The 27688-nt window shown below is 45.3% G+C and overlaps 1 protein-coding gene across 5 annotated transcripts in view; it reads left to right on the forward strand.

Annotated features, from left to right (window-relative positions):
* Positions 1–27688, forward strand: part of LOC126996636 (protein Aster-B-like) — an 84806-nt gene that overhangs the window by 29254 nt on the left and 27864 nt on the right. For 4 of the 5 annotated variants that reach the window (XM_050857320.1, XM_050857319.1, XM_050857321.1 and 1 more), the window contains 6 exons: positions 8726–9337; positions 12057–12234; positions 12365–12599; positions 14669–14772; positions 15038–15214; positions 16328–16531. In XM_050857320.1, coding sequence (XP_050713277.1) covers positions 8726–9337; positions 12057–12234; positions 12365–12599; positions 14669–14772; positions 15038–15214; positions 16328–16531 — 1510 coding nt within the window. Of the gene's footprint in view, positions 1–2331; positions 2610–8725; positions 9338–12056; positions 12235–12364; positions 12600–14668; positions 14773–15037; positions 15215–16327; positions 16532–27688 lie in introns of those variants that run through there. The other variant, XM_050857323.1, reaches the window with a different exon arrangement.

Genomic DNA, 27688 nt, shown 5'->3' on the forward strand with positions numbered 1-27688 from the left:
TCCTCCTCCTCCTCCTCTATTCTTTCTAGTTGCCTTGCCGAGCTTATCTTATCAACGACAGTTTTTTTTTTTTTTCTTGCCCTTTGTTCCTACGGTTATATTTGACTTTCTTGCCGACATTCTGTGTGTGTGTGTGTGTGTGTGTGTGTGTGTGTGTGTGTGTGTGTGTGTGTCTGTCTGTCTGTCTGTCTGTCTGTCTGTCTGTCTGTCTGTCTGTCTGTCTGTCTGTCTGTCTGTCTGTCTGTCTGTCTGTCTGTCTGTCTGTCTCTGTGTGTGTGTGTGTGTGTGTGTGTGTGTGTGTGTGTGTGTGTTGGTTAAGGTCATTCTATTCTCTTTGTTCAAACTATCTGATTTATTCAACACAAGTTTTCTGTTTTATGCTTTTAGTTTTAGTGTGTGTGTGTGTGTGTGTGTGTGTGTGTGTGTGTGTGTGTGTGTGTGTGTGTGTGTGTGTGTGTGTGTGTTTTAAATTCCATCCTTGCCTCTGTTCCTCTCCGTGTTCACTCGAGCAAATATTGTAATTCTCTCTCTCTCTCTCTCTCTCTCTCTCTCTCTCTCTCTCTCTCTCTCTCTCTCTCTCTCTCTCTCTCTCTCTCTCTCTCTCTCTCTCTCTCTCTCTCTCTCTCTCTCTCTCTCTCTCTCTCTCTCTCTCATCAGTCACCGTTATCAGTTAAGAAACTTCCAATGCTGTTAGTCACGTGAAGCATACTTAAATTATTACAGCGATAAGCTTTACCTCAGTTGTTTATCAGACTGTGGAGTGAACTGTCGTGTTTATCTTGATTTATCGTTGATTATTATTTTTGATCCATATTTATGCCTTGCTTACATGGCTGATATCCGCCGCTTTTCTCACTGAACGCCGGAACCAAGTCTTTTAAAATAGGACAAGTTAGAAGATACAACAAAGCGAGCGTGACCCGTCAAGGAGCTCCTAGTTAGAGGTAACGAAGTAACACCCGCCACTCCCTCCCTTCACGGACACTCCCTCGGCAGGCTGGCTAGATCGCTACCCTGCCAGCCAACCGTGCCGTCAAGACCGTAAACCAGCACGTGCGCTTCACGCCACCGCCGAAAACTGTACTTTTCCAACAGAGGGAAGTTTGCTGTTCGGTGCCACGCCATCCGTCTTGAGCATTATGGTGGTAGCGATAACCTGGCAGAGATAGAGCAAGGTATTTAGGCCTTTGTTCTTCGAGGTGGCATTAGATTAAAGAAGACGTGACGAAGGAGTGTAAAATGACCTACCGATCCTGGGTCCATATTCTCTAACATTTCGGGGCACACACACACACACACACACACACACACACACACACACACACACACACACACACACACACACACACACACACACATTTCGTATAACTTTCGTAGATGATGTGGGTATTTCCATGGGTTGTTTTATGAATCTAGTTATAGTTTGGCAACACTCACTATAGAACCCGACTACCCTCCTTTGTGGCTTTTGGAGATATTTGTTGTGAGAGCCGAAAGCATCTGAGTATAAGGCACTCACATCAACTATTTCCAAAGGCCGAAAAGGAGATGAATCGGGTTCTAATGAGTGTTTCTTCACGTTCATGGTACACAAGATGAGCTAAACTACCACCAGGGTCATAAAACTATCCCTGCAAATGCCTACAGCCCCTACGAAAGCATTGTCGAATGTAAGTGTGTTTGCCCCGTAAGGTTTGTGAGTACGGGCGATGGGCCTGAACGGAGACTGAACACAATAGAGAGCCGCCGTTAGTAGATCAAGGCAAGCACGTCCAGATAGGTATGTATGGAACCTTTTAAATCGAGTAGAGAAAAAAGGAAGAAGAAATCCTCCACGCCTCTGCTAGTGCCAGTGGGAGCCAGTGCCTTCAGTGCATGGTCCTCCTCCATTTCCGCCTCACCAAAACAAGTGGCATCGATGTACTTGCGTAACGTATATTGCCACACCGTTCCCAGTCTACCCGTAAAGGTGGCTGGGCCGTGACCCTGCATGGGGAGAGATGAGATACGGTTGGGCTCGTTTAATGCCATAAGATTATACACTTATTTTTAAAGGGATTGGGGTCTATTACTACTTCTGCTAATACTAATACTGATACTAATACTGCATGGAGAGAAATGCGCTTGGGGTAGTGAAATACCTTAGAATTATACACTATTTTTCAAGGGATGGGAGGTTATTACTGCTACTTCTAATACTTAAACTAATACTAATACTGCTGCTGCTGTCGAAATTCACGCAAGCTCTCGGTATAGAGATAAAACAGGAGAGAGATGCGCTTGGGCTCGATACATGCCACAAGATTACACACTATTTCATTAGGGAGGGAGGACTATTACTACTACTACTAATACAGATACTAATACTAATACTGCTGCTGCTGCCTTAGGGGTGTCGAAATCTACGGTAGTTCTCGGTATAAATACAAAACAGGAGACAACGTTGCTTCACTTCCCGGTGACGGAGATAAGACAAGGCAATGTTCTCTAAACTTTCCTCCCCGAGATTTAGTTTTCTTGCAAGCCTCGTCGCCTCTCCTCCACGCACGACCTTGTTGAAGCCTCCTAATGACGGTATACCAAGAGCTGTATACGCCTCTCACTACCAGGTATTTAGTACTGTAGAAGCCGTGACCCATGCAGTGTGTAGCTTCTTATACGACCACAAGATTAAGCAGTGTTAAAAGCATGCATTCCCATACACTTTCTTTAATTCTTCCTCACGCCTTCTTCCTTCCTTTCTTCTTCCCTTCCCTTGTCCTCCTTCACCCCAGTTCATATCCTCACCTCACCTCATGGAAACGCATCAGTGCCTGTCGCGAACTCATGCGTATCCTAGGAGAGAGAGTTTCCGTGTTTCATAAGTCAGCTTGGCTCTCGCAGGCTGGTTTTATATACCGACAAAAAACACTAGTGATGCAAGACTCGTTGAAGAAGGAAGTTTAGCCGCCCTTGCCATTGTAGTATTTATCCGTGGGTAGTGTGTGTAATTCACCACGGCCTGATCACGTGTTGGACTCGTAAACGCCAGCAGGTACCCTTCCGACATGAGCAAGTGCTCTTTATCGTCGATCTCTGGATACTGCCAGGACCTCACACACCACACACCCCATCCCCCTTGCTCAAGGGGGGACAGTAACCAGTCTTAGTCAACGGAAAGAATCCGGCCTGAGCGGGCTCGAACCGCCGCCCCGTCAGACCGTGAAGCCTGGCAGCGCGATCCAAACAGCATCATCATCCCGTAACGTTCCCTTATCCTTTTCCTTTCGGCTCCCTTTCCTTCCCCTTTGTCTCTCTTTCCTCCTCTTCTACTTACCCTTCCTTTCCTTCCCTTTCGCCTCCCTACCTTTCCCTCCTCCGCCACCCTTCCCTTGTCGCGGCACCGGCGAGGCGGGATGAAGACAGCCGGAATCTCGGTTATCACGGTACGGGAGAGACGGGCAGCTCACGGCAGGGCCAAGGGAATTCCTTTGACCCTGGCTCACGGTAGACCACCACTTTCTCCGCGGGCGACGCTCCCCACCTTTTGGCTCTCTCTCCAAGGACTCGCAAAGCTGTCGCTCGGGCTTCAGCTGTCTTCTCTCCACCACATGCAACCGTTTTCCCATTTTCACGGCGCTGCACTTACTCCAGTCAGGTTGCCAACGTATGAACTGCACATGTACCCGCGTGTCCCAGCCGGAGCGCTAGAGGAAGGCTGTTCGTGCATACCATTTCACGCCAGCTCAGACGATTCTCCGGCTGCCTCTCGCATATATTCGCGTAGCTGGTTGAATGGATCTCGATTGATAGTTTCAGTGACCTTGTTTAAATTCATCGGTGTGTTAAGCTTATGTTGCTATTTGTATTAGATTTTGTTGTGAATTATTTTACTTCCAAATTGTTGCGGTTTTATATATAACTCATTAGATTGTCTGGTCGGGTAAAATAACATTAGTCCTGCAACGTAAGATCCATGGGACGACGTGAAGGGCGACACACACACACACACACACACACACACACACGTTAGGATCCCAGTTCCGAGTATAGGGCAGGGCAGGGCGGGGCAGAACGGGACGGGTCTGGTTGGGTCGGGGTGGGGCGGGGTGGAGCGGGCAAGGTGGCGTGTAGGTATTGGAGACTGAGACGGGCGGGGCGAAGCGAAGTGATAAAAAAGAAAGTAGGACAGCCAGGAGAGAGAGAGAGAGAGAGAGAGAGAGAGAGAGAGAGAGAGAGAGAGAGAGAGAGAGAGAGAACACAATAGGCGGCGGCTTGATCCCTTTTTCGTCTGGTTGTACCGAGAGTCGCATGTCACTCTACCCCGGAAGGACATTATCATAGGACCGTATTATTAAACCTCTCGGCGCCCACGCACACATATTTGACAAGGCTTTCGTGGGAGTTCTAAGCATTCCCGGGGGTACTTTTATGACCCTGGTGGTAGTTTGATCATTCTTCTGTATCATGCACCTAAAAAAGCACTCATGAGAACTCGACTGATATCCTTTTTGAACTTTGGAAATAGTTGATGTGAGAGGCGGAAGGGTCTTGTAAAAATACCAACCATATATCTTTTTTATAATCTCTTGATCTTGAATATTAATTGATGTGTATTAGTGGTGGTGGTGGTTGTAGTAGTAGTAGTAGTGGGTAGTGATGGTGGTGGTGTCCGCGTATTGATCGAGACTCACTTGAACCACACTCGCGGACTCTTGAGGTGGGCCGTGTCGCGAGCCTTCCATCCTTCCTTCCTTCCTTTCCTTCTCCTCCTCCGCTGCCTCATCTTCTGCCTCCTTGATTCTGACTTGCAATTCCGTCCTCCTTTATACACCTCCTCCTCTCCTCCTCCTCCTCGACTCCTTCCTCGCACTTCCCTCCTCTGCCTCCTTAATTCTTCGTCGTGCTTCCCTCCTCCTCCTCCTCTTCACTTTCATCCCTATCCTCGTAAGCCACCTCCTTGACTCTGTCTTAGCTCTTTCTCCTCCTCCTCCTCCTCCTCCTCCTCCTCCTTCTCCTCCTATGTCACTTTAATTCTTCCTCACGCCCTCCTTTGTTCTTCCTTCCCTCCCCCCCCCCTTTCTTCACTCCTTCCCATGTCCTCCTTCACCTCAGTTCTCATCCTCGCCTTCCTCTCTTTCTCAACGTTCGTATTCTGTTGTTCCCTTTTATTACCTGTCTGTCGAAATCGCAGAGCCGTCGGAGGTCCGGTTGGGTCCAGTTTACAGCTGCTCCGTTTGTTATGTTAGTTGTCTTGCGTCATTCACTTGCTCCCGCAGGGCACGTGTTATCTGTCTTCTTGCCCGCCCATGCGTCTAACACACTTTTGTCCGAGGGATGATCCTGGGACTTTGTGTGCTGTCATCCTTTGGTGTTATTGTTGTTATTATACTGTTGTTGTTATTACTATTGTTATTTTGGGGTTTATTAGTGTTGTTAGCATTACTGCCACTTTTACTACTACTACTACTACTACTACTACTACTACTACTACTACTACTACTACTATCTCTACTACTACCACTACTATTACTTATATTTGTCATTGTTATTATAGTCTGCTTCTTTTCCTCCTCTATCTTTTTTTTTCTTTTACCTCCTCCTCCTCCTCCTCCTCCTCCTCCTCCTGGGAACTTACTTCGCCACAAGTTAAGTCAGTTAGCATGATGTGGACTTTCTTTCTTTTTTTTTTCTTTTTTTACGGTGTAGTATCGAGGAATCTCCCGCGGATGCTGCAACACGCACACACACACTCTCTCTCTCTTTAATTGTTTCTGTTATTTTTGTTGTTTTCTTGATACTGGATATTGAATTGTAGGATAGTACACACACACACACACACACACACACACACACACACACACACACTCACACAAAACTTAAATTACCAACCAGCCTGGGATTGTTTTACCAGCGCACAAGCTTGCTGGCATGCCACATACGTAGAGGGGTCATACATAGCCTGGCGTGCTTGCTTGCTTGCCAAATTACAGCTGGCACCACCGCTTACTGCCGGGAAAGGACGGTAACTTCTGCCCCTTTTTTGCTGGGGATAACCACGAACTTCCCTTCCTCCTCTGGTTGTTTTCCTTCCCTGGTTTTCTGTTTGTCAGGGTTCATTGGATCGTGTGTTTATCATCTGTTATCTTTATGGGTACTTGGAGTTAGAAAGTTATATACACTCTAGAAGTTGTTATTGGTCTTATTCTTCTTTTCTTGCTTTCCTTTCCTAGTTTTCAGTTTGTCAGTGTTCATGATCGAGGTTTATAAATGGATGAAGGGCTTTAATAAGGGGGATATTCATAAGGTTTTGTTGGTAAGAGAACCGGGTAGGACACTTAGTAATGGCTTTAAACTGGATAAATTCAGATTCAACAGGGACATAGGCAAAAATTGGTTTACTAACAGAGTGGTGAATGAGTGGAATAGGCTTAGCAGTCATGTGGTGAGTGCCAATACAATTGTCACATTCAAAAATAGATTAGATAAATTCATGGACAGCGATATTAGGTGGGGTTAGATTCACGGGAGCTTAGGTTCAAAGGAGTTGCCTCGTACAGGCCTACCGGCCTTTTGCAGACTCCTATGTTCTTATGTTCTTATTGTATGCTATGGATCGTGTGTTTATCATGTTATCTTTATGGGTACTTGGAGTCAGGAAGTTGCTCTCCAGAAGTCATCATTGGCTTCTTCTATTCTTCTCTTGCTTTCTTTCTTTGGTTCTCTGCTGGTCAAGGTTCACTGTCTGCTATGGGCCGTGTCTCTAGCAACCTTTATTTTATTGGCACTTGGAGTCAGGAAGTTGCCTTCTTGAACTTATCATTGGCCTGTCTCTTTTTATGTTGCTTTCTTTCCTTGGTCATCTGTTTCTCAGGATTCAGTGTTCACTATGTGTATGTCTCAAGCAGCCCTTATCTTTATTGGCACTTGGAATCAGGAAGTTGATCTCTAGAACTTGTCATTGGACATGAGATCGGATTATATTTACGCGTCTCAGTGCTCTTGGTGGCCCATAGCAGGTGTTCCATGTCGCGGCGTGCATTACCAAGGTCGCTAGAGGGATGGGTGTCGTGACGGCCTTGAGCAGGGTGTGTGGTGCTGGGGTGGACATCATGAGACCGTTTCCGATGTGTGTGTGTTTTTGCGCCCGTATTCCCAGCTCTCCCTTGCAAATAGATGTGAAGTATTTCAAACTCAAAAAACATCAGTAGCTTTTCGATTTAATTGAGTCATAAACTTCACTTTCGATGACACCCACATGATATATATGCGTCATACTATTACCAACTAAAAAGTAATACTACGTTGGAATAAAAGGTCATATAACCGCATTCCCAGCTATCCCTTACTAAGAGATGTCCTTTATTTCCAACTCAAAAAGACATCAGCAGCTTCTATTTATTTTTTCCACCGTATTAGAATGTCATATACTTCTTCACTTTCGACTACTGCTTTCATGGTAAATTTCCGTCACACTATTACCAACTAAAAAAGTAATTCTACGTTTCAGTATAAAGAAAAAGAATCCTACAACTGTTTCGTTCCCATGCATATCAAACATCAAAATATACGTAGTGCTCGTAAGCTGTGCCTCATTGCGTCTATATCGTGATTAATCAACAGCACTTCAACAGCCGCAGCAAAGGCAGTCTCTCGCCCTCAGCTGATAACTCCACCGCCTGCTATCGGGGGACAAGTGTGTGATACGGAGGTCATGGGGTAGCACGTTCAGTGGTTCCCAGTTTTTGTTTAGAGAGGGATTGAGATAGGAGGTCACGGTGTATGTAGCACGTCGCGAGGATTTCAAGTACTTGGGTAGGCATCAGGTAATCGTTGGGTCTTGTCTTGTCCGCCTAACATCGAGACAGTGCTTGTGAGAGGTAGATCGCTGGGTAACGCATGTCGGACTGTAGGCCTACCAGGGAGGTTTAAAAGTGGTATACTGACTAAACTAGGACCTCGACTGTGCTTTACATTTCCACCTGACAAAATGAGACGCGTTTCTGATCGTGAGGTCGCTGTGCATAGGAAGCTCAGAGTGGTGGGCAGCAAAGGTCGCCGCTACCCGATGCTCCCGGCCAGAGCAAACAGCATCACGAGTCTGTTCCGCCTCTCTGCCGCGGACGCTGAGCTGGCGGGCAACACGGAAGTGGATAGCTGATGAAAGGCTCCCCCGCTGCAGCCCCAACCGCCACTATGAACAGGACGTGACGAGGGGTTTGTGAGCCTACCGCGCTAGGGAAAGTTCTGCAACCATTCGTGCTAGTTTGTGATAGACTGTATGTGGCTCAGCTTATAGGATACGTTATTTATTTAGATATTTTTATTATTATTATTATTATTATTATTATTATTATTATTATTATTATTATTATTATTATTATTATTATTATTATTATTATTATTATTATTATTATTATTACTACTACTATTGATACTACTACTGCTTCTACCACTACTACTATTACTACTACTGTGTGCGTGTGTGTGTGTGTGTGTGTGTGTTATGGTAATAGAAGGCTGTCCAAGTGGTGAATCCGGGGAAAAAAAAATCCTACTCCTATTAAAAAAAAGATACCATAATACGTACATCAATATATTTTTTACATGCTTTTGCATGTATATACATATATTAATTATTCAGGAGGCATAAAGTATTGGTGCTAGTCTAAATACCTTGTTGCTTTTTCATTATTCAGGAAGTATCAAATAATTGTGTTAGTCTAAATACCTTGTTGCTTTGCAGGTGGAAGTCTGCTGAGAACATCTTTCTGAGCAGCTCCTCCAGCGGGAGCATCCTTCAGCCGCCCCTGGAGGAAGGCGATGACGAAGGTGGTGGTGGCAGTGGCTTGCGTGAGGCTCCCAGCAACCCTCACCGCCTAGTGTCGTCTGTGTCGGCCTACCCTCTTCCTACCACCAACATTGTTTCCGCTGGCATGGTTAATGCAACCCAGTCTCCTGCTGCTATTACCGCTTCTGCTGCTGCTGCTGCTTCTACTTTTACCATATGTTCTACCTCCTCTTCTTCATCTGCTTCCACAAACTCCTCTTATCATGTTGGAATGCAGCAAGCTCAGTCTCCTTCCTCTTCGGCCACCCTCAACACACTCCCTGCTGGACACAACGGCACCAGTCTCCCCGGGGCTGACCATTCTTCCTCAAACTGCGTCCACCACGCCTCTGAGGCACCATCAACCACCTCCCCCAGCACCTCCCCCATCACCGCCGACCCCAGTGCCTCCTTGGGTCACTCCACCGGGGGACTTGGGGGCCTGGCACCACTTGACCTCTCTGGGATTCCTCCCATCACACACGTGACCCTGCCCACCCCAACGGAAAATGGCGAGGGTAGATTCAGGTAAAGCATTGAGGGTTGTGATGCCTCTGTGGGATGTGTCTGTCACTTATCAAGGGTGCTTGTTTACCAGGGAACTGTAGCTTGGGATTCATTTTATCTTCTATTTAGTTAGTCCACATTTCCAAAAGTTTTCATGCTTTCGATGTTTGATAGTGCTCAGTTAAATATAGGTTAGGTTAGGTTAAGTTAGGGAAATATATAGGCGTGTTTCCTTCCAATTCTTGCCGTTTATCAGTGGCTTAGTCGAGTATGGTTCACATGATTGCAAAGAAAATGTTTAAGCTAGTCTGACCTCACAATGAATGCCAACCATCCACGTACCTTAGCATATTCCCTTTCATTTTCAAATTCATGACACAAGAAGAGGAAAGAGAAATCAATTTTAAGTATTCAACCAAAGTGAAGGGAATGGAGAAGAGGTCTGGCCTTGCTGCTGCTTCTGTTCCATTACTGGCCGGCTTTGTGGAGTGGTGGAGAGGGATGACACACTCCACCCTCGCATCAGCCGTGGGCCTTGTCACGACTATATTACTGGAAACCTTACTTACTAGCGGCTGAATGGCTTAGTTATCAATAGGCAACAATGTTTACGGCAAAAGGTATTTTCTGTTTGATTATATTATTATGATATGCATGTTAGTTTATTGATTTGAGCTGTGAACATGATCTCTGAGGAAAGTATCAGCTAAATCTTAAAGTAATATGACACTGACCATAGATTAAGTCGACAGATTCCTTGGCACACTTATCATCATCATCAGCAGCAGTCATTACCAAGTTCACTCTGGGAAAGAGTCAATTTTTTTTTCATCTCTCTCTGTCTGGTTCTCTGTCTGCTCTGACTTCTACAATCCTGGGTTGCCACTCTGTTAGATTCTTGTAGGAAACCTGTGAATTATTTTGGAGGTACTGTGTCACCTTACCTTTCCCTTTCTTAATTGGTATTTCCTCATTTCTTTGTGGAGTTTAATGGCTGCTGTGGTGTCTCTTTAAGTATCCTCCAACACCTTTATGTACAGATCATCCATGCCCTTCTGTGCCTCCTGAGTGCTTGCAAATTGCTGAAGTTTTAACTGAATCAGATATTTTTATCATAGGTCAGATAAGTCATGCATAGTATTTTATCGTACTTGCTGATTTTTCGCTAGTTGAATACCCACTGTGAGATCCAGCTTGTTCCCTTGGCTGGTTAGCGTGTAGTGCTGCATCTATTATGTTTGCTGTCTCCTTAGTGAAAAGTTTTTAGGTTACAGGAAGTAGTTAATTGATTGGTAGTTATTTAACCCATCTGCTGTGATTGGCACGGATTTGGCTTTCATTGGTAGCCTGGTAACATATAGTCCCAGGTCTTTCTCTACCTTTGCGGTGGATAGTGGAGTGTTTCCCATGTGGTATTGGTGTGCTGGATATCCCCTCCCAAGTTGCAGGACTTTACATTTTTCCTCATTGAATTGTAGCAACCACTTTTTGTTCCATTCCTGTAGCTGTCTTCTGGTAGGAAATTCACAATCAAGGGGTTAAGCCATGTCACCTTTTATTTTGTGAATCATAAAATGGTGGCATTCTTCCAGGCTTTAGAAAGTCTAACTAGTTTCCTGGATCTTTGATTAGGCGTATGGTTAGGCCATCTGCTTCACCCCAACTCATTCTCTTCAAATCTTCCTTCACTTTATCTATTGTTACACTGCAAACTTTCATGTTCATTTCTTCACTCTCTTCATTACTACACTCATACCTACCCTGATTATTGTTCAGTTCAGTACAGAATTACTATGCAACTCTGACCACCTCTTCCATATTATTCATGACATTGACATCTTCATCTTTTGAGTGCAAACAACTGATACATGTCTCTCAATGCCTAGCTCTCTCTAGATACATTGACACATGATTAAAAGTTGAGTGCCCAAGGTGTCAAGCTTCCACTGAGTTATACAACCTGTAGAGACACCTTGAAGTACAAGATATTAGACCAAAACAGTTTGTTAATCTGTAAACTGTTTTGTGGCACAGGTAGCAAGTTTCAGAAGTGTTGAAGCAGTCATCACATGCATAATAGAAATAGATTTTCACGTAAACACCCCAGAAATGTAACATGGCAGCATCTATTCTGGAATACTATTATTTTCTGAAAGCCTTGTTATGGCCTAGTTGGCCTTTTTTATGCCTTCTTGATCATCATGTAGTTTACATGTTAAATTTACTGCAGGGTATTCAGTCTTCAGGGCACTGCCTATGGCTCAGAATACTCTTATTTTGTCCAAGCTTGACAAAGCTGCAAGGCACACTGCAGGGTCTGCTAGCTAGCTGGCAGAGGCTGTCAGGTAAACCCAAGTGGACAGTCATGTGCTTGGCTAATCATTTTGTCATTGATTTTATATTTGATTTTAAACAAAGCATGAAAAAAATTATCGTTTGAGTTTTGTTTTCAAACTGAAGACTCAATATGTGATTGTTGGAGACCTTTGTCTTTGATGTCTAATTCCCAATGGTGTCTTGTAATACAAACCTAACGAGTGTGTGCAGAGTTCATCACATTTGAAAGTGTTCCTGACAATGGTTGACTCACATATTAAAAACTTAGATCCCATAAATTATTAGTAACAAATAAAGGAAATGAAAGCAAGAAAACTATTATAAAAAACAGCTGCTACTTCATAGCAGGAATTGTTTGTAAAAAGGTCACTCTCCTAATATCAAGTTCACTGTGTCTTTGCAGTCATAGCCCGGCCCCGAGCCCCAAGCCAAGCCCAACACTCATGCCCCGTCAGACCTCCTGCGATAGCTTTGAGGAACGGTCCACCAAGAATGACAGCTGTGGTGTCATCTCCAGGGAGGGAAGCATTGAGCGGTCCATCACAGAGGCATCCTTCGAACAACAACCAAACGACAGATTGGTAAGTGTATCTTGTTAACATTTGCCTTACTTTTACTTAAGTATCACTATATAACTATAGCTATCAATAAGTTTACAAAAAACATAATTTGCAAACAAGGACGATGCTCTATGTCTTGCAATCCTTCCAGCCTGACTCAGTGAGCAGGTCTTCAGAGTCCAGCCGGTCAGTGGAGGCTCCTCGCACCCCTGAGATTGGCAGCAACATCAATGGTGTGATTGGCAAGGAGAGGAAAGAGTCACGGTCGAGTGACAAGAAGAGCAACAAGGCATGGTACAAGATGTTGAATCCTACTTACAAGAGCAGATCAGAAGACCTGAAGAGGCTCTTCAAGGATCTGCCATCAGATGAAAGACTGATTGTTGGTGAGTTCAAGCTCTCTTTAACCTCTTCACTTCTAAGGGGGTTAGCTTAAGACATCTCCAGCTAACTGCTGCCATTTGTTTTGGAGGTTATTTGAGTTGACCTGCATGTAATTCAAGTGAGGCTGAAGTACACCTTGCACTTCAAGTCTCTTATTACAGTGTGTGCTCCCAGTGAGATGGGGAAACTGAGGAGAAAATGATGTTCCTTGCCAAAACCCAACTTCATATGAGATCAGTTCTCTTCTTGGGACACAATGTTTTGCAGAACTTTGTTACTGCCAGCAATGAGAGAGCTGGCTCCCCATCATGTGTTGGTCCCCATCTCTCTGATACCAGGAATACCAACAGCTTTCTCCTTAACTTTACAAGATCCAGAAAGTTGAAATTGCAGGTCCCTGGTAACAGAAACCAAAACTGCACTGCTAGACTTAGTATAGCAGTCAGGAGGGATAGCTCTGTCACGAGTCTGAAGATGAACGACATATCAATGCAGATCTTTGACCTGCATACAAGCCCAGAAGAAGCTACACTCTAAGCCTTGCTCTCAGATAAGCATTATCTGAACAGTGGATGGTTACATGGCATCAGACATGGATGGGTAGAGGACTCGTTGGTACTTTGACCAATTGTACAGGGTGGACCCTTCAAGCAGGCAGCTTCCAGCCTTACATTACCTTACCGACGTGCTGTATCCACCAGGACTTCGGCAACCATGGAGCGCCACCTGATTCTATCTCTTGTTAGCTGCAACAACTCAGCAGGCTTAAGATGTCCTCCTGCCACTTTCATCACACCATCCATAAATTTCTCTCTTTGTCTTCCTCTTGCTCTTCTGCCTTCCACCATCCCAGTCAACACCACAGACTCCTTCTCATTCCTCCTCTTCACGTGTCTGAGAAATCCCATTTGTCGTATTCTTATTGTTGTCATCATTTCCCTCACCACTCTCACTGCCTCAGCACATCCTCATTAGTTCTTCTTGCTGTCCATGGTATCTTCAAAATTCTCCTCCATAACCACATTTCAGCTGCTTCCAACTTTCCTTGCGTTTTTCTGTGCACCGTCCAAGTTTCACATCCATACAGCAATGTTAACCATATAAATGTTTTTGCTGCCCGTTTTCTAATTCCAATAGACAACTTTCTATTCCTCAGATAAACCTTCATCCTCGTAAATGCACTCTTCGCAATGCCAATTCTCAATCTAATTTCCTTTTCACATCTGCAGTCTTCTGTTATCAAGCTCCCTAGATAAGAAAACTTTAACACCTGTTCTATTCTTCTTCCTCTCATCTCTATTCTCACTCTGAGTGCATTTGCCTTAGATAGCACCAACACCTTGGTCTTTCCCATATTAACAGTCAACCCTCTACTTGCTCGCCCTCTCCGTCACATCCAACAGATGCTGCAACTTTTCTGCAGAGTCTGCCACCAGCACTGTATCATCTGCATACCTAATATGGTTAATGTTGTAACCTCCAATCTTGACTTCCTCAGGCCCCTGCAGCTCCCTCAATATCATCTCCCCATATAGGTTAAACAGATCTGGAGACATTACACATCCCTGCCTTATTCCTCTCCTTATGGTCTGGTATTCTGTTCTCTCTCCCTGCACCATCACTGCAGCTTTCTGATTCCAATATAGATTTCTTATTAATCTCAATTCTTTCCCATCAATATCCAGACCTTCCAGCATCTTCATCAGTTCCTCATGCCTTACTTTATCAAAAGCCTTTTCATAGTCAATAAAACAAAGGAACACATTTCTTTGTTTTTCGATCACTCTTTCTGTAAGTGTTCTCATCACAAATATCACATTAGCTTCCAACCATTGTGTTACAAATACTGGATGCTGAGCCACCAACAGGCCAAACCCCACTCTTTGAGGAGGTTGGAGAAGCTGTGGCAAGGTAGAAGGGTGGTTAGGTAGATCTTATGTGATAAGTTTTCCTTTTAATTCATTTGAAGAGAAATGAAGATTAGTGCATTTCACATTGATAAACAAGGGTGAACTCTTACTTCCTTATTTTGGCATTTTTTAACTGATCCAACTGTCTGTTTTCTTTCTAGACTACTCGTGTGCACTGCAAAAGGACATCCTGGTTCATGGCCGCCTCTATGTCACGCCAAACTACTTTTGCTTCTATTCCAAAATATTTGGCTGGGAAACTTTTGTAAGTATCATAGATATTTATTTTGTGTTGAGCAATTGTATTTTCTCTAGGGCTATACATAATTGTAATGATATTTAGTGAAAGGAAGTTCTGTGGTAACATGTTGATATGATGCATTTATGAAAAGTCAGGGAAACGACCCTTTTCAGTTTTGCGTTTAACTTTTTAACAAATAAACTGCCACCATTTTTAATACAATCATATTATTGTATTTAGAATTGAGAATCATGATCCAATCCTTTTGAACATTTCCTTGTGTCTCCAGGTGTCCATCAAGAGCAAGGACATCGTGGCCATGACCAAGGAGAAGACTGCCCTGGTCATTCCTAACGCTGTAGAGATCCGGACAGAAGGGGAGAAACACTTTTTCACCTCCTTTGCTTCTCGAGACAAAACCTACCTCATGCTCTTTCGTATCTGGCAGAATGCTCTCATGGACCAGGTGTGTATCTTCTTCCCGCCTCCTGTTTTTTGTGCATGTATCAGCTAGGTACATTGCTTTCTTTTATTACTTTTTAACACACTTCCACTACTTGGCTGCAGGTGGAGGCACAAGGCGTACCAGCCCACCACCACCAACACCCACACACCCTCAGTATGTTGTTTCCATTCACCTAGAAGTGCTCTTGTTTTACTGTGTGTGAATAACAAGCCTTGGTCATTACCTTAAAATTTCTTTACCAATAAGCCTTATCAGGTTACGTGCAGTATATACTATTTGGTCAGTGGAAATATACTCATCCGGTGAATGACATCCTTTTTAGACATTTTCTACATTTTATTCATCATCAATTTTCCTGCTGTCTGTATTGCATTTGATAATCTGCTCAGCAAAGAGTCTGTGTAGATGGAGATTACGGCTGTAGATCTGCAGGCTGCCCGATGGTGTTTCTTTTCCTTTTTTCTTTGTGTTTATTTAAATAAGAACTGTAACACTGACATCAGTTGTGAAACCCTTGATGGGGTGGAGGACTTGAGGCGTCAGGGTGCTGTGATTGGTAAGGCGGTACCGTAGCTGTTTTGTGGAGGAGGAGACAGAGTAACGAAAGGAAGAATTTGTCGGCACTATAAACACAGATTAGCAAATTGAGATTGGGATGGGTGCAGCTCCTCACAGTCCCATCAGCCTACAATTTATTTTGTACACACACTGTATGTCCTTTAGTCTTTCTATATTGACTGTTACCAACCTTCCCTTGATCAAGATTGGAAACTGTGAAGAAGCCTCCAAAAGCATCTACATGTCTTTGTTGGGTTGGTTTTCATGTGGCAGCAGTATTCGGTATGCCTTTATAGTTTGTTCCTACTCATTGAAAATATTTTGCTTTTTGGAGTTTATGAGGTTTATTTAGGCATTTTCAGATGAAGCTTTGATGCATGGCTGAACTTTGATATCCATACAACTGTTTTTCTTCCTTTCTTTTCCCAGCTTAGTTCAGGACGGTGGGAAACAATTGGTTGAAACTTCACATGCTTTACAAACTGCTTGTCTATTGATTTTTCTTTTGTCCTTCATGCCATTACATATTTATTTTTTGCTTTACTGCCATAACAGCAAATGAGTGCAACAGAGTTGTGGCAGTGGGTCCACTCCAGCTATGGGGATGAACTTGGCCTGACCAGTGATGATGATGACTATGTTGCTCCATCCACTGAGGATGATGTCAAGACCAACACCATCATGCATGGCACTGACCGCTCTTGTGATGCACCCAGCTTCAACCCCGGCCATAAACTGTTCAGCGTAGACTCCATTGAGGTAAGTCTTCAGAGCCTCTACGTCATGGCATCAGTAGACAGTGATGGAGACATCTCTGGCAAGCATTAGCACCTCCCTATTTTATTTTCTCTATTACAAGCTTTCAAAAGGTAAGTCTGTATATTGATCCTTAATATGATTGCCAAGGAATTTCAAATCTGCAGAACTGCAGCACTCAACGCTTTGGTCTCTGAAAGTTAGAACTGTAGATTATTAAGTGCACTGCTCTTTTGTTCCTGTCAAACAAGCTTATACAACAGCAAGTGTTGTTTCCTTCATGAATATCTAGGTTTCCTGTAAGGGAGAAGACAGGTATCAGCTGAGAAGGGTTCCTTGGGAGGATTTATTAGGAATAAAAATGATAACCTGAAGAGGATGGAAGTTATTGGTGCAAATAAAAGGTAAGGTTTATGGTGGTACGACTATAGGAAACAAAAGTTAAAGGAAGTTGGCTGGTGTAGTGTAAACTATGTATTCAAGAAGGTGAGTAAAGGAGTGGAAGGGAAGTGCACTCACTTCCTAATTTAAGTTTCTGATGGTGTGTGAGAGATCAAAGACTATTTGATAAGTTACGTTTTAGAATAGGAAAGTAGCTGGAGCTCAAGGTAGATACAGAAATTATAAGTATTGAAGAGAGGGCCTTCCTGTGTGTGTTGATCCTCTGTCAGTGGACGTAAATCAATGTGGCAGTGTTTGAAGTTATCATCTGACCCACCATTATACCATCATAATATATGTATGTATATTCAATGAGGGAGATCACTCAAAATATGAGAGCAGTTGTCTTACAAGCTTATTAAGCATTATGACTCCCATTTTCCTTGAAGAGAAAGATGTGCAATCATTGCATCCTGTTAATCCTAACGTACCGGTCAGAAACATGTCGCATCACGTAAGATCTAGCGAGAAAGCCAAGAGGCGTGGAAAGTGGAGGGAAGAGAAAAATGCTGTGCATAACTTGCAGAGATACAAAGCATGCACTTGTAGAGATACAATACAGTCATAATGGATTAGGGAACAGACACATATTGAAGATATTCTATTGGAAATGAAGAATAAGAAATGGACTTGGTCGTCACATCGTGCATAGAAACTGACAACAGTTAAACAACCAAAGCAGCAGTGCCAACTAAGGAACTATGGAAGTGAGGGCTGATAGAGAGTCAGATGAGGAAATGAAATATGCAGTTTTTACATCTATAGGGATAGATTCAAAGATGCCAACCTGTTAAGTGAAAATTAAAAAAGTTAAAAGAGTGCTTTTTGGGTCACTGGTCATGTTTCAGTTCATCCCTTGGTGGTTCATGTTACATCACTCGTGTTTTAGATATTCCGTGCACTCTAAATGTGTGGTATATAATTACGCTAATTTTGTTATCAACAAGTTGAGTATGCTCGTGATAGATCAAGTGAAATGCTTATTTGAATTAGTCAGAATCAGATAAGCAGTGATTGACAAAAAACTTTCAAGATAAGCCCCCTCAAATAGCTCATTTTTACGATGCAGTCATTCCCCTTTTAACCCTGGTCATTCCGACGTGACCGGACAAAAGTATCCGTGGATCAAGGTTCCTCAAGAAGGAACCTTGCCGTGGATAACGAAGGCGTGGCTTCCGCGCTGTCTGGGGTGCCTTCACGCCTGCAGCGAGGCCAAGGACGCCCCAGCGGGCACTTTTAATGTCCCTGTTATGAACACACACACACACACACACACTTCTGGTTAAAAGTGGATAATGCGCCGTACTGCCATCTTGCAGATTGAGGTTTGCGCCCTTCTTAGGCCTAAAGTTTTTTTTTCTTTTTCTGACAAGCGGTTTTTGTCCCCCTTGAGCAAGTGGGGTGAGTGTATGGTGTGTGGGGCAACCAGCCATACCCATAGATCGGTCCAATAAGCTCAGTGCTCATACCGGGAGGCAACTTGCTGGCGACCACGAGTCCAGGACGTGATCAGACCATGGGTGAATGGCACTCTGTACTTGGGTACATTGTTATCTTGGTTCATCTGCCCCCCCAAGGTGCTGCGTGTACTGAGTGTGTGTGTACCTGCCGGTCTCTGGCCCTGTACAGGTGCTCCAGCACGAACATGTCCGTGGCCTGCACCGACCATTATGTAGTGGGCGGTGCGTGTGTTGTTGTTGGTGCAGGAGCACCGGCCAGGTACACCTGCACGGGAGGACTCCGGTGAGGCTGTACCTGGAGTAGTGCCACTGCACCGAAATGGCCTGGGGACGGGACGCTTGCACTCAGCAGGTGGGTGCACCGAGTGTCTGCTGCGCCTATACCTGGCGACCTGCTGCTGCTCTGCCAATCCCCCCCCCCACCCACCCACCCACGGCAACATTTAAAATTGTCTCCTCGCCCACCCATCCCCCACCCACTACCACCCCTGCATCAATTGTGTCACTCGCCCCCATGCGTCTTCCTGCTCCTCACCCTCGCCCCTGCTAGTCGTGTTCCAGATAGCCCATCTCGCCGCCTCCCAGACAACCGTTTACAACAATATTCGCACCTCGGTCATTTGCTTAATCGTTTCGAGTAAACAACCTCAGCCCATACACTAATCATGCTCGCGCCACGTGACGAGGCCAGTCAGTCATGCAACCTGAGCCCGTGACGGACAGGCTTCCTTGCTGCCGCGGACGGGCCGGTAAGGCGGCGTTATCATAGCAGTGTGACGCGCGTGGGCCGAGGACGTTGTGAGGCTGCCTGTCTTCGCTGTCTGCGGGTATGAGCGGAAAGCATTACTTTGCTTCCCTCGTGTGCGGGTGATCGTCTCAATAGCTTGGAACAGTATTGAAGGCAGTGTGTGTGTGTGTGTGTGTGTGTGTGTGTGTGTGTGTGTGTGTGTGTGATGGGGAACGCATGTCAGTATCTGGTCATGTGTGTGCGTTGGGGGCTGTTTTTGAGGTTTAGAGGCTACTGTCAAGGGGTAAAAGCTACTATGAAGTTTTAGGGGCTGTTATTAAGGGTCTGGGCTATATTATACGAGCTGAGGCTGTTATCAAGGGCTGGAGGCTGGTGTTTAAGGCGAAAGAGTGTTATGAAAAACTCGGAGATTTTTTTGTGGGGGGGGGGCTATTATTATAGGCTAGGGGCTATCGTTTGTAAGTTGGGGCTGGTAAATAGAGCTGGGGGTTGAAAGGAACCCCGTGTATGCATTTGGGGCTATCTCTAAAGGCTTGGGGTATTAGTAAAGACAAGTTTGGGCTGATTTTATGGACCGCGGATACATGTTGGGCTACCTTTAAGGGCTGAAGCTATTGTTAGAGACTCAAGTTGGGACTGGGACTGATTTTAAAGGGGGCGCGTGTATGCATGAGGACTCGCCATGTTACGCTACCATTTAAAACTCTTTGGTGAGCTCCTCTTCTTGGCCTGAGGACACGGGTGGACTCGAAGGTCTCCTCGACGGCGACAATAGCAGCGGCGACCTTCTGCTTACCTCTTCTATTTACAAGGATCCGTCTTAGTTCACTGATCTGTCAAGAGAACCCGTGTTCTATTTACCACTGAGATCTGGATTCTCATGATCTGGGTGATCCGGATCCTGATCTGCCTGATCCAGAGGCCGAGGTGGGTTGTAGCAGACGACACCTGCGTCCAGCTCTCACGCGGTTACACTCAGCATCTCCGACTTTATTTCGAGTATACAACCCAAGAGCGCCTCCCATAATGAGTGAGGAGCATATAGTAAGATAAGATGATGTTGCAGAAATGGTTTCGTAGGCAGTAAAGATGTAAAATAAAAGCATTACGCAACGGAATTGTGGGAGATATACAGGCCACACCGACGTGAGCAAGTGCTCATTATCGTCGATCTCTGGGTACTGCCAGGACCTCACACACCACACACCCCATCCCCCTTGCTCAAGGAGGGACAGTAACCACTCCTAGTCAACGTAAAGAATTCGGCCTGAGCGGGGCTGGAACCGCCGCCTGTTTGCCCGTGAAGCCTTGCAGCGCGGAGCGCTTTGTTTTGATCTGTCGCTTTTTGTTCTATTTACCCAGAGCGAATCCAGATCAGATTCAGATCCGGGCCAGTGATCTAGAGCTGATCAGTGTTCTAAATAGGAGAGAGAGAGAGAGAGAGAGAGAGAGAGAGAGAGAGAGAGAGAGAGAGAGAGAGAGAGAGAGAGAGAGAGAGAGAGAGAGCCCTATCAGTTAATCAGTCCCTGTCCATCAATGACTTGGAAGAAATAAAATAAAAAATTCAAGCCGTCAAGTCGTTGCTTATCGCGTGAGAGGGAAGGGAGGAAGCACACGTAGCGAGCGCCAAGTCTGACACCCGTTATCTCATTCATTGCTGTACAGGTGACTATATGACTTAGTATCGTGAGCTTAACATTGCATATTTAAAACTAAAGGTGTATTTTCGACGAGATAGAGCGTGCCTCATAGCCGGATTCTTAAACGCATCGGCGCCTCAGTTCACACGTTTGAAAAGCCTCCCGTAGAAGCTGCTGGGATTTCCATGGACTGTTTTGTGATGCTGGTGATTGTTTTACCCGACCTCTGTACTATGGGCCAGTTTTACAGTCCACTACAGCAAGTTTGTGAGCTCCCCAACCAAACACGAAATACTACGAAAATTCCTCGTCTGGTGTTTGGCGTTGGTATAAAAAGGAGGAAATTTTAGGAAACGACACAGGAAATCTCTCTAATATCTAGTATTGAGTAGATATAACGGATCATTGTGGAGAATATAGCTCGGTTTGGGCGCTTACAATGGCTGGGTTGGACTGTCGAACTGGCCCTATGTACGGGGAAATAACCCACCCATGAAAAGCCGGTCAGTCTTCTCTGTGGCCTTGGGAAATAGTCGTAATGAGAGTCCGGTACGTTTATAAGAGTATGGACCTCTCTCTCATAACTCGGGCCTTTGTGTTACCTTCCTAAAGCGATGTCAGACACTGTGCCAGTTATTCATGTCACTCATTTCACGGGGCATTGTGTTGTCTAGTTCATGTCAGACACAGTGCCAGTCATTCATTTCTCGGGGCGCTGTGTTGTCTAGTTCATGTCAGACTCAGTGCCAATCAGTCATGTCACTCATTTCTCGGGGCGCTGTGTTGTCTAGTTCATGTCAGACTCGGTGCCAGTCATTCATGTCACTTTTCTCGGGGTATTGTGTTACCCAGCTAAAGCGATGTCGGACACAGTACCAGCCAGCCACTCAGTCAGTCAGACCGTCAATGAGTCACGTGACGGGCTTGTTTAGTTCATTAGATGGTCAAGGACGTGCATTTGCATCGACTCCCTGCACGTTTCTTTCTTTCATTTTTGTCTGCTCGTCTAAAGGGATCGGAAGTCTTTCATTTAAACTGAGTGAGAGGTTTTGCCGTGGGTCATGTGTAGGTGAGAGTTCGTCTTGGTGGCCGCGGCGTTAGCTTTCCAGTCACACTCGGCAGGTAGACTTTAGTAAGCCTGGGAGGGACTCTTTGCCTTGGGGCGTGTGTGAGGGGGAGAAATCGCCTTGGTCGCCGTGTTTGCCGGCCGCCAGGGCTGTGAGCTGGCGGAGTCTGGCAGCGTCCAGTCACTGTCGGCGCCTGGAGGCTTCACTCGGTGGGTCTTCCTTCCGCCGCCGACGCGTCTGCTCCGGTTCCCACTGGATAATTTTAAGACGGGGGTCTTGTAATGGTCTTGTCATAGTTAATTGTGTGGCATTTAACTATTCTATTGAGCTCTTTCGCCGCTTTTTTTTAATACATGAACCCAGTCTCTGAAAAATATAAGGAAGTGATGATAATAGGATTTGACTTTAGTTGTGCCGTCCTGTAGGCCAGCTGTCAGGCGCGCCGAACCAGCTGGCATGTGGAGCTAATGTTGCCGTGCAGTGAAAGCTCTTGAGGCCGCGCGTGGGACGTCAGGACTATTTATAGCACGAGAGTTTGCATTTGCGTGTAATGAAAAACGCTGAAATACGGAATGTCGCTCGCTCACACACACACACACACACACACACACACACACACACACACACACACACACACACACACACTGTTCTATAGTCGTTACAAAACCTCTCTTAGTCATCGCCCTGACCTTGCCTTTTCTTTTTACTGTATCGTTACTCAGAGCGTCTCAGTGGTGAATGATATGCCGAGCGCCACGCCTTGTATGTATTTATTCATTCATTTATTTACTTATTTATTTATGATGTGTTTGACCTTTACGCTGTCTTGAGAGGTGTCCAGTGATCGGTTCCCAGTCTGTTGGGATCGCGGGTAGATCCTTTTGTAGTACAGCCTCTTTTGGCCTCTCCTCTACTTTCTTTTATAGGACCAGTACTTGCGGGCTATTTTTATTTCTTAAGTTGTTTCCTTTACTGTGAAAAAATGGCCGGTTCCAGTCTGTAAAAGCGCGAGTCAATCCTTTTATAGTGCAGCCTCTTTTGGCCACTCATCTCTCCTTTTTTTATACGAGCAGTGCTAGTCTTTATTTAGTTTTCCCCTTTAGCTGCTTCCTTTACTGTAAAAAAAAGATATTAGCACCCTGGGAGCGGCTTGGTGTGCGGCATTATATAACCCTGCACTGAAAAGCCTTCCTTACGCAGCGACGTGTGCAGACCCCGAACAGCTAGAAGGAAACCCAAGAAATCAAGCTGGGATCGTATTCTCAAACATTTCGGCGCCCAAGCACACACATACTTGACAAGGCTTTCGTAGGAGTTGTTGACATTTCCAGGGGTAGGTAGTTTTATGGCCCTGGTGATAGTTAGTTTGATCCTTCTGTACAACCATGAACGTAAAACAACTCTCATAAGAACATTATTTATCTCCTTTTCGGTCTTTGGAGGAGATAGCTGATGTAAGGGGGGGAAGCAAGGCTGTCCTGAACGTAACCCAACAAATGCGTGATGTGAGTCGTTAGGAATGCTGCTGCTACTCACAACACCTGCACGAGGGAGAGAGAGCGAGAGCGCGCGCTAAGGTAGTCGCCATCGTGGGTACATGTGCACTGGCTGAACCCTCCCTCCTGAGTCCCTTCTTCCTTCCCTCACTCCCTCCCTCCCGCCCGCCACACCCAGGAGCGCCATCTCATCCTGTCCCCGTGTGTGTATGTGTGTGTGTGTGAGAGAGAGAGAGAGAGAGAGAGAGAGAGAGAGAGAGACTGACTGACTGACTGACTGACTGAAATGAATGGATGGATAGGAAAGAGGAAAAGGAGGAGGAGGAGGAAGAAGAGAAAAAGAGGAAGAGGAGAAGAAAGGGAAAGAGGAAGAGGAAGAAAGAAGAAATTGACAAAAAAGGCGAGAGAGAGAGAGAGAGAGAGAGAGAGAGAGAGAGAGAGAGAGAGAGAGAGAGAGGGGGAGGGAGGGGGCTGTGTGTAGCTGAGTGTGTGGTGCGTGGTGGTGCGCCGTGCGTGCGTCAGTCGGTCAGTCAGTGAGTGAGGGTATACTGTGAGAAGTGGGTGTGTGGCGCTGTCCTCCGTTTTCTGTCGTGTATGAGAAGGCGTGTGGGCGGAAGGGTGGTTAGCAGGGTGAAGGAGTTGACGCCGTATTCTTAAAAGTGTCGGCCCCTCAGTTCACCTGTTTGAAAAGCTTCTCGTAGAGGTTGTTGCTGGGGTTTTCATGGACTTTTGTGATGTTAGTGATAGTTGTACACGACTTATGTGCCTTGAACGGAATGATAACCCGTGAAGACCCGGTAAATTTTCTCAGTGGCCTTGGAAAATGGTCGTATTGGGAGCCCGATAAGTTTAAGAATATGGCCCCTTGCTAATACGCTGAAACTAGCCACCTCCGCCTTGTGAAGTGAAGGAACAAGAGTAAAGAAAAGAAACCCAGGAATCAGACAAGTTCCAGCGTTGTTATTACACGTGTGGCGGCGGCGTATCGCGTGCAAAAGAGGAAGAGGAAGGAATGCCTTAATAGTCTTGAAAGGCATCTCCTCACCTTGTGTTTGACTTCAGTCTGATTGTAAACGGAGAAAAGGAAACTCGGGAATCGCAAAAGTTTAGTGTTTGGTGGCGATACATATGCGGCGTGTTGTGTCGCGTGCAGCAGAGGAAGTTCTTGATATTGAAAAGCATCATCTTGTCTCGTGTGGTGTGTAGGATAAAGCAGAGGTATAGGACATGAAGAAGGAAAGGACGGGAATCTCAAGAGTTCAGCGTTTGTGGTACGGGTGTGGCGTGTCGCGTACAACATAGGCAGTTCTCGAGATTGAAAAGCATCTTCTGGTCTTGTTGTTTGCGTCTGCGTGTGTGGTGTGTGTAGGGTAAAACAGAGGCAGAGGAAATGAAGAAGGGAAACACGGCGATAGGAGAGTTCAGTGTTGGTGGCACGTGTGGGTTATCGCGTGCAGCATAGGCAGTTCTCCAGATTGAAAGGCTTCTTCTCGTCTTGTCGTTTGCGTGTGTGGTGTGTAGTCAGGCCGAGGCATAGGAAATGAAGAAGGAAAACTTGGTGACAGGAGAGTCCAATGTTGGTGACACGTGTGGGTTATCGCGTGCTAGATAGGCAGTTCTCATCCTTGAGAAACACCTGCTTGTCTTGCCTCATGTTTCTGTCGGTATCATCCTCAGGAAACTAAAGGTCATATTCTTAAACACTTCGTCCCCCAAGTACACACACATTTGCCAAGGCTTTCGTAAGAGTTTTGGGGCTTTCCAGGGGTAGTTTTATGACCCCGGCGGTAGGTGGACCCTTCTGTGCCGTGGACATGAAAAAAACACTCATGAGAACCCGATTGATTTTTTTTTGGCCTATGGAAATAGTTGACGTGAGAGGCGGAAGCGTCTGACACCAACCTCAGTCTTGGCATGAAGTGTTGAGGTGATGCTCGTCCAGACGGTGAAGTGGGAGGATTGGAGTGGATTGTTATGATTGCACATAACCCAGAAGTGGAGGAAATGGTTATATGAATCAGTCGGAAGATAGGTTTGCTTTATAAGGGCACTTGTGGATCTCATCTCCTGGTCGTTTCTTGGGATTCGTGAGCCTGGTAGCAGTAATAGTAGTAGTAGTTGTCATTGGGGGGTTATAAGCATCATGGTAGGGTATGTTTAGTATTAGGCAAGGTATCAGGAATTTCTTATGAATTCGTATTGATATATTTTGAAGTTAGCCGCACCAGAGTAAAGCACAGGCGCCTAACACACACACACACACACACACACACACACACACACACATGCCAATCGCCCCCCCCCTTCCCCCCCCCTCGCCCCCTGATCAGTTTCGTGGAAGTGAGGGCCTCGCCAACCCTGACACTATCACCTCCCCGGCTGTCAGCGCCCATGCTCCTGCTGGGACCTATCAGATAAGACGATTCACTGAACGGAAGCAGGACGTTTCGCCGGTGTGCCAGTTCGCCGATACCGTTTAGAAACTCATTTTTATACCAATAAAATTATTTTATTTTTCGTGCATTGTTACCCAGTAGGGGGAAGAGGGTAGGGAAGGCAGGGTCAAAATCTAAATATAGATCAAAGTATACTTAAAAGAAAACGCGGACCGGAGGGGTAACTATGGAAGACTTGCCATACCCGCATATTCGCGCGCATACACATAAACTCACTCTGTCTCTTACACACAGTTATGGGATCTCGTCAACGTCGTTGGTAAACGTACAGTGCTTTACTTTCTGCCCCTGGTCAGATCTACATCCATACACCGAACAATAAACCACCGGAACGCGGAGTGACTCGGACTTCCTTGCTCTTAACGCTGGGAAGGTCATGGTCAGACCGACCTGGCTTCTGCCTTCTGACCCCGGCCGCTGGAAAACAAAAGAAGTCATGCGCTCACAAAAAACTACTTCCCATGGCCTCGTAGTACGTAGTTTGGTCGGGTTCTCATGACTGCTTTTCAAATTCATGGTGCAGAAGCCTTGTTAAACTATCCCTAGACTCATTAAACAACCCATGGAATACCCACACCCTCTACCAAAGCCCGAAGTGTGTGAGCACCGAAATATTTGAGAATAGAGTTCAGGCCATCGCTTAAGAACTCCGTTTGTAGTGGCTCAGTTTTGTATTCTTAAAGGTAAAAGTTGACGTATTGTAATCTAGTATGTTCCTTACTAACTATCGGGGAGCGAACGTCAGGGGGCTTGGCGCTTCACTCACTCGCCGACCATGGAGCTGCCGTATATAGATAGAGGAGTGCATTACATTATTGGGACCTCTACACATAATCTTGTTTACGACCCCCAAGACGACCTTAACTTGACAATAGGTAATGATTGGGAGTCCTACATGATCTATGGTGTGTGTGTGTGTGTGTGCGATTGACTCCCGAACAAAGTGATGATGACACACACACATACACACCGCTACTTCCTCTCTCTCCAAGCCGGCTGGTGAGATGGTTGATTGGTTGGCCTTGGCGAATATGACGTGCTAGAAAAGACGTTTTGTTAATGGAATGTACTTCGTAAGCAGATATCAATTGTTGCTGTCGATCAATGCTATTCATTTAGTGTTGCGTGTTCATGGTTATTGTTTATTTATTTACTTATGGAGATCATGGTGTTTGGTGACTTCTTTGACCTTCAGTTACTTACCACATTGTTTTTTCTATGTTTTAATAGCTTTCGTCCGGTGTCTAAATATTTTTTTGTCGTTGTTTTTGTTAACATTCTACTAGCCCGTCCATAGCGACACGGCTTGTCCACTCCACTTCGTTCAAAACATAGAAATCATCTCCCATCAGCATCCCATCTTCTCATAGTCCGTCTATTTCCTACTCTTTCGTTTCTGTGACATGCGCCTTTGCCAACTCTTCGTTACCAGTAGCTCGCTCTGTTTGGGAGTACACTTCAATCCCCTAAAAATGCCGACCTTCTATTGCCACCCCGAACTCCTCAAACCCCCCGACAAAAGTATATATATATAAAAAAAAAAAATTTAAAAAATCCACCCCTGTCAAAAAGTATGTTTCTCCCTCACTCTCGATTCTTGGTGTGGAAGATACTACTATTATACACGTATATTTCTTTTTTACGTGTTCAAGGAAAGCAATGAATGGTAGTGACCTGTGTTGTTTTGTTGGGTCTGAGGTGCGTGACTCGGTTGTTCCTCTCCCACTTTCGATGCTTTGTGAGGAAGACACGACGTGGGGTTACATATACATTTATTTCTTACGTGTTCAAGGAAAGCAATGAATAGTAGTGACCTGTGTTGTTTTGTTGGGTCTGAGGTGCGTGACTCGGT

This window comes from Eriocheir sinensis, chromosome 10 (genome assembly GCF_024679095.1).
Source record: "Eriocheir sinensis breed Jianghai 21 chromosome 10, ASM2467909v1, whole genome shotgun sequence".
NCBI classification, from domain to species: Eukaryota; Metazoa; Arthropoda; class Malacostraca; order Decapoda; family Varunidae; genus Eriocheir; species Eriocheir sinensis.